General features: G+C 37.5%; 1 protein-coding gene across 7 annotated transcripts in view; it reads left to right on the forward strand.

Annotated features, from left to right (window-relative positions):
- Window positions 1-20,284, forward strand: part of OSBPL6 (oxysterol binding protein like 6) — a 235,251-nt gene extending 214,967 nt beyond the window's left edge. For all 7 annotated transcript variants that reach the window (XM_037848526.1, XM_037848528.1, XM_037848527.1 and 4 more), the window contains 11 exons: window positions 881-1,003; window positions 7,289-7,376; window positions 7,843-8,096; window positions 8,861-8,998; window positions 9,354-9,417; window positions 10,874-10,952; window positions 12,576-12,720; window positions 15,061-15,205; window positions 16,835-16,961; window positions 18,398-18,520; window positions 19,613-20,284. In XM_037848526.1, the coding sequence (XP_037704454.1) occupies window positions 881-1,003; window positions 7,289-7,376; window positions 7,843-8,096; window positions 8,861-8,998; window positions 9,354-9,417; window positions 10,874-10,952; window positions 12,576-12,720; window positions 15,061-15,205; window positions 16,835-16,961; window positions 18,398-18,520; window positions 19,613-19,721 (1,395 nt within the window). In that variant the 3' untranslated portion in view covers window positions 19,722-20,284. The remainder of the gene's footprint in view (window positions 1-880; window positions 1,004-7,288; window positions 7,377-7,842; window positions 8,097-8,860; window positions 8,999-9,353; window positions 9,418-10,873; window positions 10,953-12,575; window positions 12,721-15,060; window positions 15,206-16,834; window positions 16,962-18,397; window positions 18,521-19,612) is intronic.
- The last annotated feature ends 556 nt before the right edge of the window (window positions 20,285-20,840 follow it).

A 20,840-nucleotide genomic window follows, 5' to 3' on the forward strand; every position in this document is an offset into this window, starting at 1 on the left:
AGTGGTACATGTAACTAATACCAAGGCCATATTGGCAACAAATTATATTTTGCTAGAATTCTGCAGCTGGAAGGATTCTACCATCTAATTGCTTAGGAAATACTATCCCAAGACAGCTTCTTTTTGACTTCAGTTGCCCACTCTATGTCCATTCACCTCCAAGAGTTCTTTGATCTCTTCTGATATTTATGTTCACTCAGCTGCCCAGAATCTTTAGAAATATTTCTAAAATGTTGTCATTTAAGAAATATCTAATGGACTCAATTTGAATCTTCTTTTCCACCCATAATGTGCACTAGAATGCATATTATAGTTCTCTTTCATATTTTTCTGATTGAAATTTAAGTAGCTGCCTTGAAAACAATATTTATCACGTATTTGCTCTAGTCATAGATTTCATTGGTTAAAATTCCTGATCAAATTGGACAATGGCTTTTATATATTCTACCTCAAAACTTAGTCTTGTAGTTTATTTTCTTAGCATGTCAATAGTAGTTTCTAAGGTACTGCTTGAGCTTTAGTCAACTAGTTGGAATGTAACTAGTAATGACAGACCTGAGAATAAGAGAATGAACTAGCCTCCACAAATAGGGGCCTGACCTATTAAATTCCATCTAATACCAGTTGAACATAGAATTAAAATTAAGTCGCTGTACCAATGTCTTCCAATTATACCTTTTGGATTCTTTAGACATATTGGAAGAACTTACGTAGTGGTCATTAATGAGATGCAAATAAAAATTACTTGTGCTCACCGTTCTTTTAAAACAGTGTAGATTTCTCTAAAAATTTGGCTAGTACATCATGCTCTAATTTGAATAGTTCTTATAAAAAGGAAAAAAAGATTACATCATGCGCTTCTCTCTCCTCTCTTCTCAAGGTTGGTGAGCAAATCCTGTCACAGCAAGTAGCCAATGAGAGCCGCCTGTCCATGTCAGAGTCTGTCTCTGAGTTCTTTGATGCCCAAGAGGTGCTCATCTCTGCAAGCTCATCAGAGAATGAGGTAAGGTTCCGGAACATCTACGCAACTGAAGAAAGTATTGCTATGAAATTTTTTTGTACCATAGTAAGATGCTCAAATTATAGCAAAGCCAGAAGCATGAAAATTATTTGTTCCCATTTACTGAGCACTTAATAGTTCTGGGCATCAATTTGTTACTCTTAAATTTGATGAACAAAAGGAAAGAATCAAGTATTTGTTCTGACTTTCTTGTATGATCCTTATTTCACAGTAGCCATGTAGTAGGTGACGGAGTTCTTTATTGAAGGAGACTAGCTAATACATTTAGAAAGAATGAGAGAAATAGAAAATCACCATTCATGTACACATACATGCACATAAATAAATATGCTTGCCAGAGACATGAATTTGAGTTGAAAATAATTTCTAGCATATATCTAGTTGGGGTAATTATAGATGTTGAAGGTTAACCACCAGCTATCGTGAAAGCTTTATTAGATTGCTTTTCATGCTCGTGGGTCTTGGCAGGATCTTGGAAACAGGTCTTCTTCCTTGGTCATGTTGCAGATATTAGTTCTTTTACTAATTATTTATTTATTTATTTTTAATGGGGGAAGCAGCCAAAACTCACACACAGTTGATTAGGAATTTTGACATTTGGGATTGCAAATCTGTACTGCCTTCTTACAAAACGGAAATGAAATAGTTGCTCAATATTATTTCCATATGCATTGAAAATAGATTGGAAGGAAACATCTTGACAATTAGTAGTTCTTTTAGATGTTTAGAAGTATGTGTAATTTTAGAAACAAAAACAAAGTAGAAAAGAGAAAGGAATTATGAAGAACTATTTTTATAATGGGAGAAAAAAGTAAAATAGAATTCTCATATAATGTACCAGATCTGTTGGCATATCAAGGCATGCACCTGCCTCTCAGATTTCAAGTCATGCAATAACAGGTTCACAGAGACTGCCATTGACGAGTTGGAATGCCAGTTTTAATCATTTATAAGATAATTGATATTATCAGATAGACAGACTAATCATGCTTGCTAGTTAATGCCTGCACAGGAAACCTGGTTCTAATCAGGAGATAGCTTGGTGAGCAAAAAATGGGAGCAGGAGGGGCGAGTGGATGGAACTTAATGGCTAAGAGAGTCAAGATGTAATAGTGCCGTGCTTCCATCTCCACTACAGGGATACCCCTGCCACATGGACTAGGAATCTGTGTGGATGAGCCAGGTCACCTCCCATCCACCCAGACCACTCATGCTGGAAACACGCCACTAGCATTTCCTTTTCTGACTCTCTCTTTTCTAAGTTCCCGTTGCTGCTTTCCTCTTCAGTCCAGTTACAGTAAAACTTGACTGCACGTCTAGTGTCTACCCCATCATTTGTAGACTTTACAGCTTGCCTTTTTGAGATCAACCTTATTTCCCTATTTCCAAGTTCTTGGGGGCACCTGACTGAGGTGCCCAGGAACCACTCGCACTGGGTGCTGGAGATACAGAATGAAGAGGATGTGAAACAGGTTACTCCAGGAATCCAAGCAAAATGGTAGTGCCACCTCCCGGGAAAAGAATGAACCTGAGTGGTAAAGGAAGGGATGAGGAGGTGGAGAGCAGGGACCCATGAGATGGTATGTTCCCTTTGAAGCACTGGGAGTTTATCAGGCCTCTCAGCATAGTTATCTGGTAGGCTTTTGGATATCCACATCTGAAGCTCAAGAAGAGAGCAGATCTGGAGAGAGAGAGAGAGAGGAGTCAGCTCCAGATCCACCTTAACACCTGGATGTTCCATCCAACCTGTAATTCAGCCTGTGCAAAAAGGATTAATCAACAACACCCACCCAAGGTGGTTGGGGGATCCTGCCCATGCTCTCATGTCACCTATTTCATTGGTCTTCTCCCCAGGTGTTGGCATCAAATACCTGGGTATTTAACTTCACTCCTTCTACCTTCCTACTACCACTCATCAGGTTCCGTAGCTTCTGTCACCTAAACAAATACTCTCAGATCCATGCATTTTCCTCCAGCTTCACTGCCACCACTCCAATTCAGTGCCGCATCTTCTCCCCACCTAGATTACCCTTTCAGCCCCATAACTGGTTTTTCTGCCTCCCTTCTTGCCCCTTCCAACTCATTTTCCACTGGCAGCCTGATTAATCTTTCTAAAATGCAAATCTGATCATGTCCCTTTCCCCAGTGTCCTGTCCTTAGGTTAAAGTAGGGAGAATGACTCTCTCCTACAACCCACACTAGAAAAAACTGACTGTACCTGTCCCTTATGCTCTCTTGTAATAAAATAACTTTATTGTGGTAACATATATTTAAATAAATTTAGCCATTTTAGTCATTTTTAAGTGTACAAATGTGGTGGCAGTAATTACTTTTACAATGTTTTGCTACCATTACTACCTTCCATTACTAAAACTTTTCATCACCCCAATGAAGAAATAACTCTTCTAAAAAAATCAAGCAATAACTCTACTTTCTGTCTCTATGAATTTGCTTACTCTAGATATTTCATATGTGTGGAATCAAATGATATTTGTCCTTTTGTGTCTGGCTTAAAATAACTCTGTTTTTACTTAAATTTTCCCCCTTCAGCATGACATGCAGTCTCAAGTACTTGAAGGGACTAGAGCTGGAAGCAAACCCAAGTGACAGACATGATGATGTTCGAGTTTCTCCCCTTCAGCTAAGACTGTTACTTGGTCAACTTTAGCTCTAAATTCCCTTTGATGAGGTCTCCCCAGAAGGCTCCCCGAATTTTCACACTAACAGACTTTTGGTAAGGCCACCTGGTTAGTTACTGTGTGTGTGTGAATCCTAGCAGGAGCTTCAGTGTAGACTAAAGCTGGATCCTCTACAGTACAGCTGCCCAAGGGGATTGGACCTCTGCCCGTGCTGTCCATGCTGGCTGGAATGCTCTTCTCCCAGATATGCTGTGTTCAGCTCCCTCTCTTGCTTCAGTCTTTAATCAGCCTGTCCCAGTTGCCCCATCTGCAATTTCAAAGTACTGTTTCCTCCTCTCCCCAAACGTTTTATATCCATCTTCCCTTCTATTTTTCCTCCCTAACATGTATCATTAACAAAATATATATTTCTTTTATTTTACTTGTTTGTTGTCTGTCTTTTCTACTATATTTGCTAAGTGCCCTGGAGACAGAGATTTGTCCACCACAGTGTCCCCAGCTCTGGTGAATGGGTAATCAATAAATATTCAATAACTGAATAAAGGGACTAATGCTTTTATAGCACATTAATTTAAGATTAATCTGAGAAACATCTAGGCATTAACTGTCTTCTATCAACATTGTCCATAACTGAGATAAAAATCCTCCTTAGATGATATCTACCAATGCAGTTCATATAATGAATACCAAGCTCCTTAAAAACTGTTCTTACTGCCTCCAGCATGTCCAGAGATAACTTGCTTTGTCTCTGCTTTTAAACCTGTTTCTGCCTGGTCTCATTTAGGGAAAAATGTTTCCTGAACTGTTTTGAATCCCTAAACCCTGAAGAGAAATATTTGGTTCCAGGATATCTGGATCATTGGAGGAAAAACCAATGCACATTATTTATTATTTAATACTGCGGAGTTTTTGACTTTGTACAAAGGATAGCACGAATGGACCACAGCAAGGCTGCCAGTCTTAAGTATTGCACAAACACATATGATCTAGATAGATCTTACCCAGTGCCCACAGTCATTATAGAAATTTGCATGTAATATGCATGTAATATGGATTTGGTTTAGGTAGGCATTTGTCTTCTTTAACATAATTAATTGAGGGTGACCAGCTTTTTGCAGAGGAATCACTTAGATGAATTTGACTTTTTTTTTTCTTTCAAATTTAAGAAGCTGGTCTTTTCATGAGCCTAATGTTTAATCTTCAGCTCCATTGCAGTTAAGGGAAATCGTAAAACTCCATTCATTAGACCCTGCTGCAGAAAGAAAATATGTATCAGAGAGATACTTTTCTCATTTTGCCTTGTTTATAGATTGCTGAGCCATCACTCCACTCTCCTTAAATATACGAACTCTTTTCTTCTCCACCCTTATTTTTTTTTCTTTTTTTTTTAAATTAAATTCAGTTTTATTGAAATATATTCACATACCATACAATCATCCATGGTGTACAATCAGCTGTTCACAGTATCACCATATAGTTGTACATTCATCACCCCAATCTATTTTTGAACATTTCCCTTACAGCAGAAAGAATCAGAATAAGAATAAAACATAAAAGTAAAAAATAACACCCAAATCATCCCCCCATCCCACCCTATTTTTCATTTAGTTTTTTGTCTCCATTTTTCTACTCATCCATCCATACACTGGATACAGGGAGTGTGATCCACAGGGTTTTCACAAGCACACTGTCACCCCTTGTGAGCTACATTGTTATACAATGGTCTTCAAAAGTCCAGGCTACTGGGTTGTAGTTTGATAGTTCCAGGTATTTACTTCTAGCTATTCCAATACATTAAAACCTAAAAAGTATTATCTATATAGTGTGTAAGAATGTCCACCAGAGTGACCTCTTAACTCCATTTGAAATCTCTCAGCCACTGAAACTTAATTTTGTTTCATTTTGCATCCCCCTTTTGGTCAAGAAGATGTTCTCAATCTCACGATGCCAGGTCCAGATTCATCCCCGGGAGTCATATCCTGTGTTGCCATGGAGATTTACACCCGGGAGTCAGGTCCCACATAGGGGGGAGTCCATCCTTATTTTTTAAACATCAGCAATAAATCCAGAAACCTTCGAGTCAAAGACTGGTTGTGTTTACTACATACAAGTTTAAAACATTGACATGGCAAAAAAGAATTGGCATAAACAAAGTTAAAAACTAAACTGCAAGTGAAGAAAAATGCAGCATATGACAAACCAAAAAATGTATGAAACATAGGAAAAGGGAATTCACAAAAGATGAAATTCAAATTTTAAAAATGAGATCATTAGTGTATATTAGGTAGGTAGATACTAATAAGATGGGTAATGTCTAGTGGTCAGGTGGGTATGGAGAGTCAAATGCTGTCATATACCACTTGAGAGGACAAATTAATACAATCTTGCAGGAAAGCAGTTTGACGAACATGTGACAAAAGCCTAAAAGTGAACATACCATTGGACTCAGCAATTTCACTTCTAGGAATAAATTTTAATGAAATCATCAGAAAGATACTCAAAAATATATTTGCAAGGATATTCATCCAAGTATTGTCTTTAGTAATAAAAAGTTGAAAATTACCTAAATGCTCATCTTGAAGGAGCTAAATTCCTTGTGTTATAACTATATATAGCGAACTATGTTACCATTCCAAATCAAGTAAGGGAGGTATATTTATTATAATGGAAATATATTCAGAAGGCTTTAAGACAACAGATAGGCTGAGCCCCCTTTTCAGTATGTTTATTTAGATAGATTGATCTATATGTATGTAGGCTTTTTAAAATTGGGGGATAATACCAAAATGTTAAAAGTAGTTTCCTTTAGGTGACCTGTAAGACTATGGGTGATTTTCATATTCATCTTTATACCCTTATGTAATTGCTAATTATGTAAGAATGTTTTGCTTTTATGTTCAGAAAAAATATTGCACTATTTCCATTTTCCATCTTAACTTCTTCCCACAGTAAGGCATTGGTGTCCCATTCCTCCCTGAATGGCTCTACCTTGCTCCTTTGTTTTCTTACCTATTCTGTTTCTAAGTCCACTTAGGATATATATTGTCTCTTAAATTTATTTTATTTATTTATTTTTTTAATTTTTTTTTTAATTAAATTCCATTTTATTGAGATACATTCACACACCATACAATCATCCATGGTATACAATCCTCTTAAATTTATTTTCAGGCAAATTTTGGTTTCATTTAGTTCCATATGTTTCTCAAAAGTGGAACTCACATGTAGAGAATGCCTTAATTCTTCTTTACTCCTATTCTTAAACAGGAGTAAAGGCTTAAGAGGAGCCTTTGGGCAGCCTCTCCTGAATTGTTTAGGTGGAGTCATGGGGTCTTCCTTTGTGCACATCCTTATCGACTGTACTGAAACATATTCATTTAGGTACTGCCCCCACCCTCGTAGCCCCCTGCCCAGTGACAGGGAGCTATTGGAAGACAAGGGCTGCTTTCTCACAATTGCTATACCCTAGCTCAGAATAGACCCTCAAATGTTTACTGCACATATGCCAAGTACATTTTGACCTCTGATTCTTATTTGGGCAATATTTTATTGTTTTTAAAAGTTTAATTATCTGAGCTTCCAAGACTGAAAGAAAGTTCTTATCCCTTCTGTCTTCTTCCTTCCTTAGGCTTCAGATGATGAGTCTTACATCAGTGATGTGAGTGATAACATATCTGAAGACAACACCAGTGTTGCAGATAACATTTCTCGGCAAAGTATGCATCATTTGAACTTCCAAATTGTTCTGTCTACCTGCCAAATTACAACTTGTGTTACTTAATGGACAGTCATTTCCCCCCTTTACTAATTGTTCTATTTGCAGGTGACAGTTCAGTAAGTTTTATACTTGCATAATCTGTTGCATTAGATGGTTGAAACATCCATTAGGTAGACAGTTAAGAACAAAAAGTTTTACTTCTTGCTCAAACCAACAGTTTGAGTCCTTCTTAAATTTATTTACTTTTTAAAATTTGACTTGTATTTTCTTGAATAATATTTGAATATAGTTTAAAAACTGTACACTGGTGTTTTGTGCAGTATACTCTTGAGAGAGTATAAGGAAAACTTAAGAAATATAAGACAATCATAATTACTTGAAAGGGTTCTTTCCCTCTCTGTTTTTATGGAATCAGAAAAGCAAAGTTACCTATCATTGTATTCTCATCTTTCTCGCTCATCCAGTCCTGAATGGGGAGCTCATAGCAGGAGCCTTCCGAAATGGACGTCGAGCATGCCTGCCAGCTCCCTGTCCTGACACCAGTAACATTAACCTCTGGAATATCTTGAGGAACAACATTGGTAAAGACCTGTCTAAAGTCTCTATGCCTGTGGAACTAAACGAGCCACTCAACACTCTGCAGCATCTCTGTGAGGAAATGGAATACAGTGAGCTACTGGACAGGGCTTCAGAAACTGACGATCCATACGAACGCATGGTAATAAGCTTGGTGCCTCAGACTAGTGCCCTTCAGTGCCCTTCAACCTAGACCAGGCCTCGCCAGAGTTCATTAGGATGATACACTTGCAGATATGGTTTTTACATAACATTCTCACTATGTATGTAAGAGAGGAATCAGTTCATTTGCACAGATCAGCAGGCTCAAACTATTTTAGATACCTATACTAGAAAATGCACACACTGGCTTATCCCTGGTTTGAAGTGTTTATAAAGTTAGGAGGTAAAGGGATCATACTCTTTACAAATTGAAGGCATTCCTAGCCTTGTTGTATCACCTTTTCCCGAATGCCAAGATAGCCCATTTGTTCAGGATCTGAGGTCTGAGAAAGTAATTTTCTGTTTGCACTTTTGCCTGGGCTTGATTCCGGTATGACTGCAGGAATTTTGCCTGCCCATTTACCTAAGCCTCCTGCACATGCTGCTGTGATTGTGAAAATAGCGTAACCTACAAACTGTGTTTCAGAACATTTGAACTATTTGTTACTCATAAAATTGGATGGATGTATGAATAAAGAAAGCCTGATCTCATTTGCCTGCTGATTCGTATGTGGGTGGCTTAACTTCATTTTGACCCATTTTTCCCACGAGTACATGAAGATTCTGTGCAAATAATCAGAAAAGCAAATGCCATCCAATCAGCACCCATCAATGTGATGCATGAAAAATCTAGAGGAATAAAGGACAAGCAGACATGGAAATAGTCTCTCCTATATTATTTTCCTTTCTTAAATGTTTTAACAGGTTCTTATTGCTGCATTTGCAGTTTCAGGATATTGCTCCACCTATTTCAGAGCAGGAAGTAAGCCATTCAACCCTGTCCTTGGGGAGACTTATGAATGCATTAGAGAAGACAAGGGATTCCGATTTTTCTCAGAACAGGTAAGTACCACTGGGCTCAGTAAGGTTTTGGTATAGTTGGAGGGCATATTGGTGACAAAAATAGCTTTTTGATTATCTTCTATTTGGGGTGGTTTATGTTACTATTTAACAGAGAACTCACTTAGCTTATCTGCCTAATTGCCCCCTCCAAATGAATACAAGTTCTCTGTGTTTAAGCATGAAACTAAAAGTTAAAGGTTCTAATTTACTTATGCATTTTGAGAATAACTCACTAATAGAGGTGGGTTATTTTGAGTATGTGTATTTTGGGGTGGCCAATATAAATTGTAAAAAATTATCACCTCTAGAAATTTTAACACTGATGTCTATTGTCTTTTCTGTTTTTAATTACCAGGTTAGCCATCATCCACCCATTTCTGCCTGTCACTGTGAATCAAAGAATTTTGTGTTTTGGCAAGGTTTGTATTTCAATTATAATTTCAAAATCAAATTTATTCACCTGTAAAAAATTTCTAGTTTCCAAAGCTATGTCATACTCTGTTTATATTTATATCTTCAGAACTCAGAAAATGTTGGTAATTGGTGCTGAGTTCAGTTTGAGAAATTCAACTTCCTGGTTTAAGTGGGAGACTTTGTCATCTGGAGATGAGGTTGTTCATCTGGGAGGCAAAGCCTTATGGGACCACAGTGGGCCATGCTGACTGCCAGCTCAGGGCCATCACTTTACCTCATTGTGGCTCGTCTGCACCCATAACATGAGAGTTATGTCGCTTCTTGGAGTATGCCAAGAGATTCTAATCCTGAAGGAAGGCGCAATGGCCCAGCATCTGTGGTCATAGTCTATTTAGATATATAAGCATTGCAGTAATATCTGGTCTTTAACTTACTGAGGGTCAGGGGTTTGGATTGAGCTCCCTACTTAAGTAATGCCCAGTGTTAGCCAGAATATTACAAACTTGCCTAAAATTAAAAGTTAAAAAATCCCTTTGGAAAGATATATATAAATTGATCATTAAGTATAAATATATTGTTCCTTCAAGTTGGAGGGTACTCCATTGTTCACAGAATGAGTCTTTTCATATAATTTTCCTCTACATGAAAACATACAAAATCATAGAGCAACATAACTGTACTTTACTGGAAAATAAGAAAATAAATCATTTTCTGATTACAACAAAGATGCAGAATTTTGTGGAGATTGCACTAAGTTCCCTTAGTTCATCCAAAATGTGGCCAGGCAATTATTCTAAATAACTCAGATAAATCTGAGTTTCCAAGAGTAAAAACATAAACCCATTGTGTGAGATAAAGTGCTGGGCCCTGGGCTGTATCTTAATAACCAGTGTAGGAACATGTTCATTAAGTTAATCCTACTTTCTCATAAATTTTGCATCTTTATATTTAGAGATTTTTTTTTACTGTTCTTGCAAGTCATATAACTCTTCTATATAGGGGGAATAAATGTGTATATAAATCAATGATATTGCCATGCCATAGTTATTTTTGCTATACATCTGATATTTGATATATATGTTAGCTGTTTCTATCTAGATAAAACTTATAGCAGCATATACTGCAATCTGGACCTTAAAACACAGTCTGTGTATCTATGTGTGTGTTGAATCCATACACACATGTTATTTCAGGATTATCCAGTCTTACTAGTTGAAAACAAATATGGAACCTGTATTATGGAGAAATACAGGTATTAGATTTGAGGAGGCTTATGGTTAATCTTTTCCTCTTGGGCTATCGTCAAGCACTTGTCATGTTAAATTGACAGCATAGAATCAATTGTGATTATAAAAGTGCTGTGAAAATAAAGAACAAGACAAAAGTTAGTTTTATCTAACTTTTGGAACAGGTTATTAGCTATAGAGTAGGTATTTCTTATCCTCTGCCTATGTCATTTAGATATCAGATGGAAAAACAAGTTCTGGGGGAAGTCAATGGAAATCCTGCCTGTTGGAACACTGAATGTCATGCTTCCAAAGTAGGTTGTTCTCGTCTTCCTTTTGGCCTCTTACCTGCTTTTGTAAATCAGAAATGGATATTTTAAACCCTAAAATGTACCAAGGGTCCATCTCCCTGAATTCCCAAAGCTTCTGTTATCTCTACCAAAGTTTTGAGACTTGAGCCCCCCAAAAAAAGTTTAATGGAAACTTTTGTATTTGTAGCAAAGCTTCCTGTTTATGTATTCACATCCTCTTCATTAGTCAGCAATTTTAAAACCAGGTACTTACCATGTCCCAGTCACTGTGATAGTTTGCATTTTATATGAAAGGTTTTCCTTTTTAATTGTTTCTTTTCAACACAATTTATAATTTCAGTTTTGAGTTCATATTAGATCCAGGGATTATTTTTTTTAATTTTCAAGTTATTTTGTTCAAGAAGAACGATGGAATCCTTTTGCACTTGTTTTCTAGAGAAAGTTGTCTATGAATCTTTTTAAATTAATTAACTTGTCTTTGAGTCCAAAGGCTTGATTGTTTTTGTTTATTTCTTTGGTTGGTTGGTTTGGTTTTGTCTGCTTGAATGACAGACTTTGCTGGTGGAGTGGATATGGAGGAAGATGGGGGTGGCGGGGAGAGGTAGCCTCAGGACCACAAAATAAACTTTCAATATTTGCAAATTCAGGAGGAAGAAGGAAAGTTTCACCAGGTGTATATATTGCCTACATTGTACCAATTCATTTATTTTTTTAGGGGTTTAGGAGCATTTTATTTTGTTTAAAAATACTCATTATGTATAAACTTCAATGTGACTTGAAGCTGCTGTCTCATTCCTTGGCAGAAATTCTATACCCTTACTCCCTAGAATTTTCATTTGATTCATGCTTTCTTAGCTATGCCACTTACCCTTTTCCCAAAGAGCTATTTGCATGTTTGGTCTTAACTCAGAGTCCAAAAGAATGTTCTCATCTTTCTTATATGCCTACCCTGTCATGCCTCTCATCTACGTTTGAATCCTTCCAGGATGCCCCATTGCCTGCAGGGTAAATCCAGATCCTTGGTGTGTCATTTAAAGCCTTCTCTGCCCTGCCCCTGCATACCTGTCCAGCCTTGCCGCCTGCCACACCCCTGAGGTCCCCAGAGACACCATGCCCCTCTGAACTCTGTGGCTTTTGTCACTGCTCTCCCCAGTCTGCAGTGCCCTCATATCTATCCCCCAAAGTTTAGACGGAACCTCACCTCCTCTGGGAAGTCTTCCCTGTCACTTATCCCACTCCAGACATATCCACCAGGACTCCCCTTTCTGTGTTCCCACAACCTTTGTTCATATGTCAGTTACAGCCCACATCATATTTTATTACAAGTATTTATTTACATGACCACCTTCCCCTACCATACTATTGGTTCCAGGAGAGCAGAAGCCAGCCTTATTCAACTTTTTAGCTCTAATATCTTGCCCATAGAAATTTCTTAATAAATGTTCCTTGAATAAATGTATCATACCATAAATATTTGTGACCACATAGAAGCTTCCAATGAAGAAATGGGAAAAATGAGGGAAAGGTAGCTTTGACCAAAAAATCCTTTCATTATTAGAAACAGTTATATGTGTTTGTGACCTTCATTGTCTTTTCATCAGTATTACGTACTTTCTTCATCACCAGATACGGAGATTATTATGTGTGGAATAAAGTCACGACGTGCATACACAACATCCTCAGTGGGAGGAGATGGATAGAGCATTATGGAGAAATAACCATCAGAAATACCAAAAGCAGTGTTTGCATTTGCAAGCTCACATTTGTCAAGGTAAATAATATCATGTGACAGTAAAGGCAAAAAATGTATAATACACTCCAGAAGAAGTAGTAGAGAAATTACCTTTAAACAGCAGCAAGTGGGTCTGCCCTGTGTCTTTGGTCCTTAGGGATATTTATTTTATTTTTGAGCAGCAAGTCAGGATTTCATTAAGTAAAATTTCAGAAAACACCTTTTGCTTACAATAAGTCTTATGGTTGTATTTCTGTTTCTATTCCTGCTTGATTGCCACATATGCAAGTGGTCTTCTTTAAAGCAACTAATTATAATATATTCTGAGGATACTTGAATAGAGCAGCCAAGTAGATGATCACTACCAGTCACTCCAAGCTTATCCCACCTTGTCACTGCTATAATCCAAATAAACGCAACAAAAAACATTACTTTATTAACAAAAAAGATGTTAGCGGTAGAAAGGCCCACAACACCATACTCTGCTCAGTCTCTCTGATCTGAAGTGGACCATACAGTATTGCACTCCCCTTTATCTATTCTGCTATTTTGAAACTCATGATCTCATTCTAATATGGAAACCAGGTAACTTACTGGAGTCCTAAAACTCTACTATTTTATTTTTTTAGTTCCTTTTAAAGCCATATTGGAAGGTCATGTTAATTTTAATTACTAGAGTTTTAGCTTAAAGTGTTTTTTCACTATTTTTTTTGACCTGTTAGATGGCTCAAAACTGTAGAGCCAGGATCATTATTTATATCATTGGCTGATAAAAGTAAATGTGTCCATTTATTTTTGTAGACTATGAGAAACTTCAGTTAAGGCCTACCCCTAACATTAGCGGAGCCCAGGGCAAAAGCACAAGTAGAGGTCCATATGTCACATGTGTAAATATTTAAAGTATATAAATCAAGCCTACATGCTGTAGAAGAAACTGTTTTTCTTTACTAAAGGGAAGTAAATAACAAGTGTTTGCAGAAATATTAGTTTCATAGTTAATAGCCAATGGATCCATCCTTTCACCTTGACAAACATACCTCTTATAACAACCTGCAAAGCCAAGCTGGATGCTTTTCAGCTCTGTGCTGGAAACATGGTGATGCAGGAAGAGCCAGTCCTGGACCACAGCTTTTCCCTCTTCCTTCCAGCCTCCAGCTCTGTCCTGCCCTGTAAGGGGCCTCACACACACCAGCCCACACAGCCAAGCTCTGTCCACACCCACCACAACAGCACCCCTTGGGGACCTCTCATGCATAAAGGTGGACATGCTGGGGGTAGCCTGCCTTTGGGTAGATGAATCCAAGGAAAAGGTCTGTGCAGGCAGGGGAATAAGCTTAGAACTATATGGAGAGGGAATTCTAGGATGCAGATACTTGGAGTGATCTAGAAAAGGGGATCATGGTCTCTGGGTGGGTAAGTTCCCACAGACTTCTCACCTCATGGGGATGGCATGGATGGAAGAGAGACAAATCAGGATTCTCATAATAAAATTCAGCCATTTACAGGTACTATGAAATTTATTTCACAAACTACTTCTGTAGCATTGCATATTGAAATTTATTTAAAATCCATGAGCAAAGAGGAAAATTGAGACAGGAGGATTTAAGGAAAAAATACTATCCTGTAAATTGATATTAGGTTATTGGGATAGAAACTGAGCTGTCTCTGTTTTATGTCACCATGCTTAGCATGAAGTAGCGATTGTCCCTTTCTTAAAAGTTAAGCTACTTAGAAATTTCACCCCTAAGTATATGCTCCAAAAACTTGGAAACAAGAATTCAAGCTCAGCAGATAAATGGATGAACAAAATGTAGTATATACATACAATAGAATATTACTAGCCGCAAAAAAGAATGATGTTCTGATACATGCTACAACATGGATGAACCCTGAAAGCATGCTAACTGAAATAATCCAGACACAAATGAACAAATATTGCATGATCCACTTACATGAGATATCTAGAGTAGGCAAATTCACAGAGACTGAAGGTAGTTTAGGGGTTACCAGGAAAGGAGGGATATGGTAGTTATTGCTTAATGGGTACACAATTTCTGTTTGGGATGATGTAAAATTTCCAGAAATAGTGGTGATGGTTGTATATCGTTGTAAGTTTACTTAATGCCACTGAATTGTACACTTAAAAATACCAAAAGTAGCAAATTTCAAGTTATGTATATTTTGCCATAATAAAGGCGGGGGTGTGTGTGTGTGTTTGAAGGTACCTAACACTATTCTATATAAAATATTTTGAGAATGAATTTCATAAAATAGGTTGAATGAAAAACTTCAAGGTTAAGAAAATTTCCCATACGGGAGGCATAGAAACTGATGTTTTTCAAGACAACGGGTGTCTTAACTGGGGGTTGGTTTTTCCAGGTGAATTATTGGAATTCTAATGTGAATGAAGTGCAGGGGGTTGTGATGGATCAAGAGGGAAAGGTGGTGCACCGGCTGTTTGGAAAGTGGCACGAAGGGTTCTTCTGTGGTGTGGCCCCTTCTGCCAAGTGCATCTGGAGGCCAGGTGAGACCTGCCTGTGTGTCCCTCTCGGGGGGGCAGGTGGGTGGGAGAAGGGGAGTGGGTGTGAGATCACCCCATGCATTTCACCTCATGTATTTTTAATAGTGAGGTTAAAAACATAAATCCTTAAGTGTCCATCAAAAGAAGAATGGATTAACAAAATGTGGTATGTCCATACAATGGACTATTATTCAGCCACAAATAGGAATGACGTTTTAATACATGCTGCAATGTGGATGAACCTTGAAAACATTAAACCGAGTGAAATAAGCCAGACGCACAAGGACAAACATTGTATGATTCTTCTTACGTGAAATATCTAGAATAAGCAAATTCATACAGACAGAAAGTAGATTAGAAGATACCAGGAGTCAGGGGAAGGAGGAATGTGAAATTATTGCTTAATGGGTACAGAATTTTGGTTTGGGTGATGAAGAAGTTTGGTAATGGATGGTGGTGATATCAGCACAATCATTATGATTGTAGTTAATACCATTGAATTGTACTGTTAAAAATGATTAAAGGGGAAACTTTGTGTTATGTATATGTTACCATGATAAAATTTTTTTAAAAAAAAAAACAATGTAGATGCTTAAGGGCAATATATTGAACATATATTTGAAATTTGAGAGGAAGGAGTTGTATAACAAGCCAAATCTCTTACCATATGTCAGAGATTTAACTCCATATATTTAACTTCATCTAAAATAACTCTAAATGTAATGCCTACATCTCAAAAGATAGAAATATTTATTAAACAGTTTAGATAATTGAAATACACAAACTTAAATCCTTACATGTTATTTATTCCCTGTTTTAATAAAACAAAAGAAAACCTGCAAACATCTGTAATCCACAAATTCAATAACTCAACAGAATAAGTGATCTTTTCATTTGCACAGCAAAAACCTGCAATATGTTGACATTTAATACAAGACATCAAAGGAGTTCCCAGTAATATTCTAGCATGTAATAGATTATCAAGTATGAATTGAACAGATCTCCGTATGACATGAATTTTCATTGGAATTTTCTCAGTAACTTTAAAATTAGTTGTTGGTTTCCTAAGAGACATCAATGAGCATTTAAATTTCCTGCTAGTAGAGTGGATAGTTCATTCATTCATCAACTATTTATTGAGTACTGACTGCATCAGGCTTTGTTCTAGAAGCTTGGCATACATCCTGCCTTCAAGGAATTTAGTTAAAAAGTGCCAATAAACCTTAATTTAGTTCCCATTCTTTTCTTTTCTAGAGAGAACTCAATATGTGTTCCTGGCAAAATCTTAGTGTTCATAGTTAATCAGCCCTGCATTTAGTAAACCAATTGAATTTTTTGAAAGAAAAATTATGGAGTAGTTTAGCCAATGAAGACTACTATATGTGCAAAGTTTTATTTTAAAAAGCTGGAGTTTATTATTAAATATATGCACCCATCAGTTCTGATAATCAACATAAAATTCTCTACCTAACAAAATATAACCAATTAAATTCACTTGAAAAAAGTTATAATCTAGTGTTTATAACTATATACATTTTGTATTCATGTGGGTATTAGGGAAGCACAGGGGTAAGTGAGCTCTGCAAGTTCCGTAAGGCTTTCCCCTTCTCACTGTCATTGGCCTCCTTCCAGGGTCCATGCCAACCAACCACGAGCTCTACTATGGCTTTACGAGATTTGCTATTGAGCTCAATGAGTTAGATCCTGTGCTAAAAGATCTCCTTCCACCAACAGATGCTCGATTCCGGCCAGATCAGAGGTAAGGATGGCAGTGGTATTTCAGATGTTTTACAGGATCATGGCATGGGACGACAGAGGTCTTTGAGACTTATCTTCTCTACCATCATTCATTCATTCATTCCCTTATTTACTCAGCAATATTTGAGGCCCTATCCTGGGTAAAGCAGTATTCACACGGTGATCATAACGGACGATTATCTCAATTAAAAAATTCACTACAGAAGATAACACAGATGTTTTTTAACAAATGCTTTGTCTCCCCCCAAGATATTACCAAAGATTTACAAATTCTTGACTCTCTCTCCAATAAATACAGAACTGTTTCTCTCCCAGTGTTTTTTTATCTCCTTATTTCTATTACTCTGTAATATGGGATGTCTTCTAAACTAAACGATAAGAGCTAAAGTGACAGGGGTGTGCAAAAATGCTTTGAATGGAATTCTAGAGTTTGCCCAACATGGTTTTGATCCCAAAGAGTTTGAGATGTATTCAACATACAGTACTTTTAATACCTTGTGATTATTTTTTATTATTCCTATATTCTATAGAATGGTATCCTATATTTCCACTGCTACTCAATTAATTTTACTTTTTCTAAAAATTCTATATGCCATACAAATTCCATCCAAGATTAGTTTTCTGTTTCCAGTGTATTTGTGATTTTATTTGTCTTCTACCAAAATGTTTTCAGTGTTGAATGTTCTATTATTCAGTTATCTTGCATTCAGCCCCCCCTAGAACATGCAGCCTCACTGTTAGATTTATCAATAAACTTCCTGTATAATGTGTATCATATTAGTTCCCCATTTCTTTGCTGTCATTTTGAAATTTAAGTATTTGCAAATCACCACTGAAGCTTTTAAATCTGCTTTTTCTTTTTCATTTCTATTCCAATATTCTCTTCCTGAATTTCTTTTGCTATTCATTTCCTATTGTTTGGCCTTTTGTAATTTCCCCCAACTGTTACCTTTTCTTTTTTTTTTTTTTTAAATCAGTTTTATTCTCTCCAATAAAACAGGAAAGCTCCTTCCCTCTCAGTCTGTTCTAAAGGTAGATGAAGGGCACAGCTACCATCCTCCATTATACAGCCTTTAGTCTTTTTGGTAACATGGAAAAAGGAGCGCAGCGTGTGACTTTGTGGTGTTCGAACCCTGGACTCTCTCCATCCATTCTGAAAAATCTCAAGCTGTAGAGGCCCAAGTGGCACTGGAAAGTCTTCAGGGACCAGGCCTCTCATTCCTGCCATTACCTTGCCACGCATAATAATTCGGTCCACACACACAGAAAGTATGTTCACTGATGGACGGACAGAAGTGGTGTGGCGGGGGGCTGGGGTGAGGGAGCCTTAGCAGAGTTACCGTGTCCACAGCAACTAGAATGTAATTTTGTGCAAATGATATTCCTCCCCCCCAGAAAAGAGGATAAGATATTATAGATGAACTTTTCTCTCCTTAGATTTTTGGAAGAAGGAAATTTAGAAGCTGCAGCAGCAGAGAAGCAAAGAGTCGAGGAACTGCAGAGATCTCGAAGACGATACATGGAAGAAAACAACCTTGAACATATACCAAAATTTTTTAAGTAAGCTACTTCACTCCCCTAACAAGTTCATGTTGTGCAAATTGCTGCCTTGAACAATGGAAAACTCCAGTCGCAAAAAAAAAGAAAAAAAAAACAAACAGAAATAGAGATAGTTTTGTATCCAGAGAACTTAAAGATAGAAGACTATTAAGTTTTTCTTAAAAGTTTTCTAACCGATTTTGGTGACTTTGCCTTTGGCAGTGAAAACATGGAATCAGATTTGACAGTTGTGAAAAGTTAGTAACCATAATAATAAATTCTCCACCATAGCTCTTTTCTTATCATGGGCAGCATAAGAGAGTGAGGGTCTTGCCCCAAACACGTTTTTGTCCTTCAGCTGCACCCTTTAGAATGATGGAAACTTGTTCCTGCTCCTTCACCCAAAGACAAGGTGGGGACCCCACTGCCCACAACACCATCCCGGCTTGGTTAGTATTAAATTTTTTTTCTGTCACACCAAGTTTGTGTCCGTTCAGATTTGTTCTCACTGTGGTGTGATCATGGATGATTATTACAGTATTACATATACATCACACAAATTAATCTGTAGTTCCTAGATACACCTGTTGCCCCCCAGAGCCAGAAGAAAAAGTGCAGAATAACCTCCCATGCTTTATAGTTGTCATTTCATGCCTGCCATGGGGTGGCAATGCAGCCTTACCCTTCAGATGCCTTAAGTGCACTCTGGACATTGACCCTGCAGAGGTTCTTAGAGCCACTGATGTTGCATACTTTTCTCCACAAGTGAAACAGAAACAATTCTTGTGGGTCTGGAGTCTGAAGCTCTAAGTTATAGTATTTGTATAGACTTTGTTTGGAATCCTTCACTTCCTAGTCCTACCTGGAGATGATTTATTCCCACCTCAGTCCCTTTCCGCATGACCCTACCCACTTCCATTTCAAATGCCTAACAACCAAATGGGTTCATTTCTGGTCATAAATATGAAAATCCTCAATAAGTTTTAAGATAGGACATTGACTGCCTAAAAAAATACTGTTTATATATGTACATCTTATCCACAGAAGAGGGTCCAATTGTCAGGTCACCTTGATGTGATTTGTGTCTAATGTTGATTTTTTATATTTTCACAGAAAAGTTATTGATGCCAATCAAAGAGAAGCCTGGGTCTCAAATGACACCTACTGGGAGCTGCGAAAGGACCCTGGTTTTAGTAAAGTAGACAGTCCTGTTCTTTGGTAAACTGGGAACATATCACAGTCTGAATGAATCAATAACTATGCACAATTATGTTTCTTATAGCTAAGTGTGGTTTGTGGGTCTACTGGAAACCTCCCGTTTGCTTTTCTATTCATCTTTATAATGGACTTTCAGAAGTGCATTAGACAAGGCCCCTAACCACTTTTGGATCCTTTCTGTTTTGCTGCAACCATATTCCTTAAAAACATCTACATCCTCCTCAAAAAGCAGGGCAAAGGAGCAGAATATAAAATCCAAAGTCTGAAGCATTTGTAAAGAAAACAAACTGTAACTGGTGCTTAGTGCTGTTCAAGAGAGTTAAAAGCAAGATGACATAGAAACCATGCACTTGGTCCTTTGTCTGGAAGCGTCATCACCTTTTTGGAGCAGTTCCTGGGCCACAGCGATTGGTCAGTTCAGACTTCAAGTGTGTCTATTTGATGTGATATGCTTGTGCTGGCCTTGTCAAGGAAGACGCAATACTTCTCAGAACCTGTTCCATCTGTACACCATTGTTCATGCCTTAAGAAATGCAAAGATGTACAATAAATCATTTTTTAAATGTGTGCTCATAGGTTTATGTGAAGGACAGTTCTTTTGAATTATGGCATGATTTGCTTTCTGGGATCAGAACAATTATGAGGCTAACTTAAATGGATTTTTTAAAAAAGTAAACAACATGTGCTTTACTTTGATAAGTTGGTTGTAATCTCATATATCCGAAAGGTGAAAAGGTGTGACCAAACAGATCTCTGTATTCACGTTGCTTGTTAAGTTCCTGGCCCGCGTCAAGATAATAAACCATCCCTCTTCGACGTAACCTCACAGTGTGCCCTGTTATTTGGCAAAATCTGTATTTAATTTGAACACATAGCATCAGTGTTAAAATTTTGGAAGGAAATAACAAAAAAGCACAGGGAATGATTATGTGGGCTCAAGAGCACTGCAAACATAACTGTTTTTGAGTGAAGCACAGTATAACCCACATCTCTCTCCCGTGCCCAAACGTGCGGAACTCGGTGGCACTAGTCAAATTCTACTGGGAAAATAAGCAAGAATGCTAGTAGCCTATTTGCATTGTTTAAATGGGTTCTGTGCAAAATCAAATTTCATATTTTCATC

This window comes from Choloepus didactylus, chromosome 9 (assembly GCF_015220235.1).
Source record: "Choloepus didactylus isolate mChoDid1 chromosome 9, mChoDid1.pri, whole genome shotgun sequence".
Taxonomy (NCBI): Eukaryota; Metazoa; Chordata; class Mammalia; order Pilosa; family Megalonychidae; genus Choloepus; species Choloepus didactylus.